The sequence below is a fragment of the Ruditapes philippinarum genome, unplaced genomic scaffold (genome assembly GCF_026571515.1).
Source record: "Ruditapes philippinarum isolate M1 unplaced genomic scaffold, ASM2657151v2 ctg760_1_1_1_1, whole genome shotgun sequence".
In the NCBI taxonomy this organism is placed as follows: Eukaryota; Metazoa; Mollusca; class Bivalvia; order Venerida; family Veneridae; genus Ruditapes; species Ruditapes philippinarum.
In genome coordinates, this window is record NW_026853160.1 from 27,954 (window position 1) to 38,696 (window position 10,743).

General features: G+C 30.9%; 1 protein-coding gene across 1 annotated transcript; it reads left to right on the forward strand.

The window, feature by feature from the left end:
• The first annotated feature begins 4,873 nt into the window (after positions 1–4,873).
• LOC132735538 (acetylcholine receptor subunit beta-like 1) lies at positions 4,874–9,897 on the forward strand. Its single transcript, XM_060722495.1, has 4 exons — positions 4,874–5,074; positions 6,915–7,039; positions 7,308–7,436; positions 8,283–9,897. Exons 1-4 carry the CDS (start codon positions 4,891–4,893, stop codon positions 9,108–9,110), a joined length of 1,266 nt encoding a protein of 421 aa, XP_060578478.1. The 5' UTR covers positions 4,874–4,890; the 3' UTR covers positions 9,111–9,897.
• Positions 9,898–10,743: the final 846 nt, after the last annotated feature.

A 10,743-nucleotide genomic window follows, 5' to 3' on the forward strand; every position in this document is an offset into this window, starting at 1 on the left:
GACAAACTACATGATATTTACACCTTCCATAGCATGTCGCCATCTCTATCATGTAAACCGCATTGATCTGGCGGTACGTCTTAGATCTCGAATAGGACACACTAGAGTTACACATTCTCATCTTTTAACATGAGATGATGCTCCTTTTTGTACAGGTTGCAAAGAAATTTTTTACTGTCAATCATAAACTTGCACAATTTTGTGATAGATATAACCGAGAAAAAATTCAGTTTCAGAACTATTTTCCTCAGCTCCTTCAAACACATTTAGCAACTACTTAAAAGAATTTCTACCAATTAAAAAAATAAAAATACGAGGAAGACAAAACCATTAGTAATAATAACAACTGTGCTAGATAAATCCATCTTCCCCTTCCATTACGGTTTTTTGTGATTTATGTGTTCTTTTAGTTCCTTCAGACAAACATAAATCATTTATAATTTAAAAATATTATAACCTTGTTTTGAAAAAGCAGCAAACACTTATATAGATGTGGTCAATACAGGCATATAATTCACTGATAATTACAAAACACAAGTACACTGCGATGGTTTCTACGCAAAAATGACCAGAAATATATTCTTTTGAGTCAATGTCTTAACACAAAAGATGACAAGGGAAACAAATCACTTTCAATGTCCAAGAAACCATCTACTCTCAAACACTTATTTAAATTCTTTACATATGGATGAATTTTCATTCACTCTGCTTCAACTTACAGAAAATTTGACAATTCATTCGATCTTAAAAAGATAAATTAACATGATAAACCATGAAACAAATTTGAAATATCTATATATTTAACTTGAAGCACTGTACATTATTTCATGTATATAGCTCTAATGTTGTTAAAACATGTCTGCAAAAAAACTGTTGTTGTTCTCAAAACTTTACTGTAACCAAATTCCAAAGAATCAAAACAGTAATGTTTAAAAATGGGCGGGTGGGTGGAAAAAAAAACAGTAATCTTAAAAAATGGCCTGTGGGTCGGGAAACTAAACTAACCAGTTAAGTTTAACTGCCTGTATCTGACCTCAAAGTGACTTTAACACATTACAACCCTGTTTATATATAAACCGCTACCCGTCTTAATTTCCATATTTGGTAATTTCTCATGCAAAACATGACTTCAGTTATAACATAGAACAATAATAAATATATTTATTCATACACATTAAAAATCATAAACCAGTGATAAATATCAGCTGATAGCTATCAATTCTGAAATATACAACCATTTCATGCATTATTGTATAATTCAAAACGGAATTCGGCAAGATATTGTTACTGCACTCTTGGGTTGTTATTTTAAAGAATACAAAGTGAGTACACGTTAAGCATTTTTATTACCACTTTAGTTTTTATAGGCTTCCAAAATGTCTTTTTACAAACACTTAACTTAATCCTATCTTAATCCTATTATACATATTAAATAAATTAATCCCATTCCTTTCGTTTATACTACTTACATTATTAATTCACTAACAGTGCCCTAATCTACTGAACATGATCATCATATTAAACAGAACTGCATTTATGACATTAATCTACAAACAAAAAACCAAACAGAAATGAACCTTTACTTGATTGTATAGATATAATGATTAAATAATAAGAGAAAATTTTTCGTTTGAGTGAAATATGAAATATATTTTCACGAAACATGATAAAATGCCACATATTTTCACGAGCTTGGAGGGCGTGGCATTTTATCATGTTGAGATTTCAAAGCTAAATTCAACAAAAAGTTGTTTTATATATATATCAGATTTTCAAACAAAAGGCGAAAGAAATCCCTTAAAATAAATATGAGTTTTGACTCCGCCCACTTTCATTTTCATATTTATATTTTATATTTATCTGTAAAAATATGAATGATATAGCACCATATTGCATGGGTAAAATCAAATAAATTCGGATATTAAAAATGTTTAGCGCTGTACTGATTACTTTTTAACGAAACTAAATCTTCTTTTCCATGCTACATGTAAATATATCTTAAGTGGACCTGTCTGCATTTGTTTAGGTTTCATGTGTAGGGAATTTTAGAAAAGTAGGTACTGACCGAATAGCTAATAAAGCAAACCATATATAGACGGAACAGTTGTCCCGACTGATCATGGTCAGCACTGATGGCATCGGCGGAATCATTTAATGATTAAACTTGTTTGCAACCTTTATTCACACATTCATGTGGAGGCCGCATCGAGCTTTTGTTAAAAGACAAGTCATTAATATTTGTGCATCTTGGATTCATTTTATAGAATGTAACGAGGAAAATAAGCTACTCAATATCTGAGAGACAATGTTGCTTAACTAAAAAATATTAGGGAATCTGGCAAAAAAACAATTTTTTTAAAATAGCAGTACAAATGTAATCTAAAGTAGCTTCTCCTTTAGCATATTAGAGATAAAAATATATGTTTTCAATTACTGAATACAATGTCATGAAGCCTTAGTCCAGTATTCTTCAAATAGAGAGTTTCATTATGTATTATTACCTGTATTTTTCTGTAGAATTTTGTACGAACATTTTCTACATCATGCTCAAGATTTTCCCATAAATCAAGAACACAGTTATTCAGGACTGAATACACTTATGTATGAAATATTTAACAATTTTGCACTAGTTTTTTGGTCATATGGATCGAGAATAGCAAACTTTATGAACAGTGTTTTCATGCATGTTCTTAAGAAGTGGTGCACAGTATGTCTTTCACCGTATTCACATATTTTTATGTTCAGTGTCCCCTTTGGCGTTGAGTTTAATGATCTGAATTGAGTACGAAATAGCAAGGGATTTGGCAGTTCCTACGCTCATATCAGCAATTTCGGCAAGCTCCCGTACCGTTAAACGCCTATCCATCAAGCGCTGACTGAATTGATGCGACGCTTGACGCTTTCACGGACTTTTTTTCTGCCGGACCTTTGATGTCATTTAGGGATTTGTGTCCCTCGAAAAACTTTTTGTGCCACCGAAACACAAGCTATCTTTCTCATTAGCCTTTTGCAACATTGTTAATGTTTCCGAAATTTACTTTATTGCAAACCTTTTTTACTTGACTTGAAATTATAATTTACGCCTTTATAAGACAGAACTGATGGGGGCGATAACATGATACTATTGTTATTGAAATGATCATAGTTTCTATGTCGTGTTATATTTTTTCTACCAACGCCGGTTATATGATCAAGAATAAGTTATATTTCATAATGAAACCACATTGTTTCATATTTGATATTAGAATAAAGATACATGAGGACGGCCTCATAATATATTGAACAGCCCTCGTATATGTATTTACCCTTTTTAAACCCAAAAGTAATCAGCCTTTGGCAGCCAGGCTTAATCAAATATATTTTTTTATCTGGATAAACCGGCAGGTTTTAAGGTGACGCTAGTAATAGAATAACAAATTTATTTTTAAGTATTTAAATACAGCTGAACTTTTGCACTTTTCAAACGTGTAATTAATCAAGTAATGCCACTATATAGGTCGCTCTCTTGTAACGATTTGAGACATTTTCATTAAGGATTATGAAGGTATAGATCACGTAAGTTTTAAAACATTATATTATTTGATTAGAAAAACTTATTTAATGTATGATTATTAATAAGTTGCAAATACATGTTTATAATATATTTAGTACAAACTAAAGGTAATGTTTGGTTATATTTATCTTCTTTAAACTCACAACATTTGTAGCGGAAACTAAACATCAGATAACACCAACTTTTCCTTTCCCCCATTTTTATGTTATCACGTTCCTTCAATTACCTTAGCCACCTGACCGTTTTGCCTTGAAAATAAATTATTATACAATGATGGCTTAAAATAGTGTTTAGGATATAGCTTATATTATTCAATTGTACATATTTTGTCAGAGATCAAAGTCTAAAAACTTACCTTGAGCGGAAATTAAGTTTTCTTGTTAAAATACAATCATTTTCATTATCAGAACTACAAAAAATACGGGTAAAATTTCCGAATTCATCACATGTGTATTGTCGTTATATATATGCATAAAAGTTATAAAAGTATTCAAAAGAGTACATATTTTTGTCTCGAATGTTGTGACGAATTTTCCAGAAGGAAAAAAATAGATTAAAAGCTTTACGTTCAACATTGTATGTTTTATTATATACATGTACTTATAGATGAACAATTGAGAAAATTAATGTTAGAGAAGAAATATTAAATGCATATTTTATTTATTTATTTATTTATGTATTTATTTAACCGCCTCCGTGGTGGAAGGGTTAGAGTCGATGACTTCTAATCCAGTTACCTCTCTGGCGTGGGTTCGATCCCCGGGAGATGCTTTGGTAGTTTAGCGCGGAGGAAGGTAGTCTTGTACTGGTGTAACTCTCCATGAACGATGGTTAGGAAACTACCCGCCTATATGACTGAAATACTGTTGGAAAAAGGCGTAAAATGAAACAAACAAACAAACATTTATTTATTTATTTATTTATTAGATCAGGAGATTAAACAGCAGATACAGAAGAAAATGTGTTTAAGTGGTGTAAAATTCATATCATGCTATTATACTAGTAGATACATGAAGTAGACAAAATCTAAAAATTGCAAAAGAATGAACATTAAAATTATCGACACAGTTCTAGACAATATTGTATCACACAAAAAAACTTGATATTTTATGTGGAAAATTAACACAATTGTCAGGTTATTGATGTGTGTAAAAAATTGAATTCTATAGATAACCTATTAAGTTGAATAAAGTAGTAAAATAAAGAGCATCGCTTGTTCTTTTATCATACATACCTTCTCCCTTTTATTCTCATGTGATTTTTGCTTTAAGTACGGACACAATTTCATGATACTTGAATTATTTTTCTTTGTAGTCCAGGCAACTTTATCAACCACAATGACTCCAAATCTTCTTCAAGCCTTTGCGATACTGTCTATGCTGTGCTGCAGCACCACGGCACAGTCGTATAATGACACGAAAACACTCATAAATGACTTAATGGGCACCTACAATAAAAAAGTTCGACCTGTAGAAACAGTGTCTGAAGTTCTAAATGTTTCTTTGACATTTTATCTGTCATGTAAGTATTTCACCTACAGATTTTCCTCTAAATGTCTTTGTTACAAAGCACAGACGCACATATTTTTACGACGGGGATCGTCCCAAAAGTTCGCATTTATGTTCCATTATGAGAAATTTTATACGCACATATTTAATTTTAATAATACATATGCATTAACAATTGGAAACTCTTACAAAATTGCATTCTTTTGAAATGTCTTTCTAAACTGATATTCCAATAACCGAAATTTCACCAATCAAATTTTGATGATTTTCGCCGACAGATATTGCTCCTATTTCAAATGTATATCGATATAATTTCAATAACCTAGCATGATCGCGTGTTTTTAATAACGAACATTCAAATTTTGCCATCATACATCGACATGTCCTTATAGCACGTGTGATTTACCAAATCAGGTTCCAAGAAGAAAAGCAAAAATGACGTAATTTTACATAAACAAAAGCAAAATATCACAAACGTATGCGTAACTCTTTAAATCTCATCAAATAAGACAATAAAATAAACGGGAAAGGTACCTTTTTGCAAATCACAGACGTTTATGAAAAGTAAAAAGGTGTCATGCAGGCTGGGGGGGGGGTGAGAAAATGCTTTGACATGCCAGTTAAGGTTTTACTAGAAAGAGACAGACAAACGAAAATATTTAGCAAACAATCTCCAGACTGAATATTGACAGACAATTTTGGGATGCAAACTGGTGCCTGATCTACCGATCAAGGAAGAAATAAATGATATTTTAGCCTTTATGTCGATTTAGAATGTCATAGTATCACGTTGTCGTCACGTTGACGTCAAAATGATGATGTAACTTGTGTCACCGTGTAAAAGAGAAATTATTGCAATTACAAATGTATACATTTGAACAAATTATGCAGATTTCTTTTTATCTAAAAGCAGTATCGTGCGAACTTTTGGGACAATTCTCTAATTATTTTGATTTATATGCTTTATGTTTTATTTATTCCTTTAATTTTTATGCTAAAATAATACTATAAAATATATAAGCTTTTAAAATGATGCGTTTAAGCTAACCCAATATTTTATTATTTGTACAAAATAACATATGTTCCATGCGTTTTGGTGCCGAAGTCAAAGAAGACGTGTTTTGCTATGTAGTTTATAACAATCTTACTAGATTCTAATAATCAATTCTAACACCACCCGCATTTTTTCCTATTGAACATAGAAGAACAAAAAGTTTGTGTTATTATGCTATAAAATCACTGTTAGACGTTCTATATTTAGACATGTGACGTAATCATTATACACGTGACTTAACCAGTAAAATGTGACGCGCTGACAATAACAACGGAAACAAATCTTTCACAAATTAGCTTAATATCAAAATTAGCTTAATATCAGGTATGGCAGCATTATTTGTTGAGGTCGTGTTAGAATCGAAATAATATATCTAAATCGGTGATTATATTGATTGATAAAATCACTGTTTGTCGTTCGGATGCGCATCATTATATATATAATTCCCCGCATTTGAACTCCAAACAGTGATGTTATTAAGCAATAAAGTCAAAGTTTGGTATATACTTTTCCTTATACAAAATATTAATTGTACGCGTCACAGAACATTTATTGATAGTATATGATTCAGTCAAAAGCACATTTTCTCCAGCATATTACAAAAACATAAAAGAAGACACTTTTTTTGGAATAATTGAAACTCATATAATAGTTCCAAGGGGAAGGAAAACAACATGGCAAAATAAAACAAGCATAACAATGATTTTTTACATCGAATGATCAAATGTGGACATAAAAATAAACAATTTTGACACCTTATAAATAAAAACTGACAATGAGTTTTTACTTATTTTTACAGCAATCATCAGCTTTGATGAACAAGAGGAGAGTCTAACAACTGCTGGATATTTAAGAATACTTTGGAAAGACAGAAGCCTGGTTTGGCAAACGTCTCAATATAATGGCGTTGCAATGATGTTTGTAGTATGTTGAACTTTGTTTTGTATTTGAAAAATTATTTATTTAGATTAAAGTTGTTTTCTTTGCAAAGTTTTACCTCCTGAAAAAAAAACAACAAACAAACAAAAATAAAAAACAGCCATAGTAAGTGTAGCTTGGTGATCTTTGGTCTCAATTGTTATCATATTTAGCAAACATTGTATCAATTGTGTTTTATCTGAGTGTACTAATCGTAACATTTTGATATAGAAATTATATGTATATCAAATGAAAGCAATATATTTGTTTTTAGCCCCAAGATGATATATGGAAGCCGGACATATCTCTGAGAAATTCATTTTCAACTTTTACTGGCCTAGGTTCCTCCTACCAGAACGTTATTGTAGAAAATGATGGTACAGTCTACTGGGATCCATTTCAAGTATTCTTTTAATTCTTACATATATCAAATGCATTCAAGTAACATTAAGTGTCGGGAATTTAAGTATTATAATTTTTATTACAGTTTTATCTTTAAAATAAGTGACGAAATAAGTTTTCAAAAATAAAGTACTTTCTGCAGTAAAATGATCGCATCATTTAGAATTTCCAAGTGCAAATCTAGTTGGTATCGCATAAAGAATAATAAACTCATTACGATCATAATTATTAGATTTAAAAAATTAGAAATTCTATAAATATTTTGATACATGCATATTGTACAAACGTTTGTGATTTTCTAATTAAAACTAATACATAACTTGTTATTTTAATAGAAAACACACATAAAATCCAGCACAACATTCATTTTAAAGACAAAGCTATAAGAAATTACTTTAGCATATAGAGTTCACGGTATTTGACAAACTGCCTAATATCATTAGAACAGTCATGTTATGTTTTCTTTACTGTAATGTATGCTTTATAAAATGATTGGTTTAAATAACACAATATTATACTTACACGGCATAGATATAGGAAACATAGAATGTTGTTTTATTACCTGGAATAAAATAGAATCTATATTTGAATAAAAATCACATTACTTGCAAATATATTAACTGGTGATCGTGAATTAACTATGCCCTTTATATTAACAGGAACAAACGTTTGTTAAAAGTCAACTTTTTTGAAAAACTGTAAATGGAATGCAGTTTATGCCATGAAGAAACTGTTGCTACGTTTTACAATGGCATTAAATCATAGATGAAATAGCATTTTTTCTACGGATTATGAACCTTATACATTTAGAAATATGATACAAATAGAATATTCTTTTTGGTTTCAGGTCATGAAGTCAACCTGTTCTGTTGATATTACATATTACCCGTATGACACCCAAGAATGCACCATTAAGTTAATCACATGGAGTTACACGAAAGATGATGTTAATCTGCTTTCACATTCTGGAATAATAAAAAGCGATTATTCCGAGAGTTCAACATGGAACCTTGTGAAATCTACGTTCGAAGTCGATAATGATATAATAGCCTCGATAACTTACACGTTAACACTGGAGAGGAAACCGCGATTTTACGTATTCAATATGATACTGCCGGTAATACTACTGTCCATCCTGAATTTATTTACATTCGTTTTACCTTTATCATCGGGAGAGAGAGCTTCGTACGGCATTACTGTGTTTTTGTCTCTTGTTGTTTATCTTACACTTGTAGCTGCTGAATTTCCAAAGAATTCGGACACAGCATCACACTTGGCTGTTTGGCTTATTATTATGGTGTCCCTAAGTACACTGGCCGTGATACTTACTATTATTGAAGCTAGAATGGTCAGTAGAGACGAAGGCAATCATCCGATTGGCAAATATTATAGAAAATTCTATGGCATTGTCATGTACCTTCGATGTAAGTCATGCAAAAAACGTGTAAATCGTGTAGAGTCGAAAGTTGCTTCGTCCAAACAAGATATCATATCTTCTTATTCAGATGAGGAGTTTAACCCTGATCTGAAGTGGAAGGATATTACAGATGCGATGGATTATGTTTTCTTTTTGGGCATAGTCATCTTCACCATACTCATCACTCTAATTTTGCTTCTGATGCTAATGTTTAACGCAGACAAGGTGACAGGGGGATACTCAAGTTATGAGCAATAGAACTTATCGTTGTACATTAAACGACTTTGAGTCACGTTACATGATAAGGTTTTATTCTCTTTTGAGAACCGTTTATTAATCCCTTTAATGTCAATTTCAATCCTATTTCTCGAACAAACATTGGATTTCGATGAAAGTGAAAGAACATAGATAACTAGAGGATGTTTTGAAAGTAAATAATTGTAATGCAAATACAAACAACTTAAAAAAATACTGTTCACGTATTTGATTACATGATTTCGTGTTTCTGCTTTCAATTTATATTCGTATATAGTCACATCCATAATCGTCATTTGTTATATGAATAAATCCTTTCTTCTTATTACTTAAAAATGATGGCAGTTCAATGCGGATAAAAGCAGCTTCCGGAGAGTATCTTCATCTATCTATGTAATGTCTATCAATTGATTCAATTCTCCATCCGACACTTTCAGGAATTCAAGTTGCGATTCTGTTAATGATTTCAGCAAATGCTTAATTTAATCTTTAAACCTTTTCGTATTTCATTGTAATTTAATATAACAATAAAGCTTTTGATTTAAGATAATTTGACTTTTAAACTGCATCTGCTTGGCTGCTTTTTAACAGAGGTTTACAAATTAAAAAAACAACACTTTTATCTTTATAACATTAGAAAGTGTTCTAATTCGAGTTAATAAGATTCTTCTTTTTAGATGGCTATATTTAATTCATGTATCAATATCAAACATTTTCATGCATTCATTTTGAGATCTTTAAATCTCCATTTCTAATATATATTTATTTTAAATCTTTAGGCAAAATAATATAATTAAAAGAAACAAATGTATTCTAATCTTCATTTATTGCTCTTTAAGTCAAAACAACCTTTCTAACCTTGCCAAAAGAATCAATACCAAAACGAACTATTGAAAAAGAAAAATAACACAAAAACGCCAAAAAAGAACGAGGAATTAGCAATAGCAGAGATTTTCACATTACAGATCTCTTTCAGAGATTGCTTTACAAATCGAATCTTTTGAGCTCATTGTTCCACAACAAAAACAAAAAAAGCCTTTTGATGTACTTTAATTTTAAAGTTTTTTTTGGGCCGTTCGCTCTCATTTTCATTGTATTAATAGATCCGTTCTGACTACATTAAAACTACACAAATTTGTTATAAAAATGGATAATTTAAAAGAAAAAAATGTATGGAAATCCAAGTGTTGTACAAAGACAATGCAACTTCATTTTTATGATTTTTAGTTCAACGCAACCGAAGATGAGATATTATTATGGCAGGGGGTCTCTAGTGTCCGTCGTTGTGCGTCAATTTGTGTTTCAAACAACATCTCTCCAATCCAATCCTTGGATCAATGTTGTTAAATCTAAGAAGGATTTTCTTTCTTTTTGTCTTTTTTTCAACATTTCTTCAAATCTATTAAATGAATTCCATTCCATACTGAACTCTATTTGCTATTGCATCAGCAAGAAATCTTCTTCTAGAGAACCACAAGGACTAGTGCATAGATATTTGGTGTGCACGTTTTCTTAGTAGGTATCTATTAAGTTTGTTCAAGCAATAGCCCACTCATGGGTCAAAATTGTTATGCTACAACTATAAAGTTTGGATTAGATGCACATTTGCAGATGCCAACTTGAATATCAGTTGACC

Coding starts and splice junctions, on each gene's coding strand:
- LOC132735538 (XM_060722495.1), top strand. CDS start 4,891: ATGACTCCAAATCTTCTTCAAGCCTTTGCGATACTGTCTATGCTGTGC. Junction 5,075..6,914: donor TTTGACATTTTATCTGTCAT/GTAAGTATTTCA, acceptor TTATTTTTACAG/CAATCATCAGCTTTGATGAA. Junction 7,437..8,282: donor TCTACTGGGATCCATTTCAA/GTATTCTTTTAA, acceptor TTTTGGTTTCAG/GTCATGAAGTCAACCTGTTC.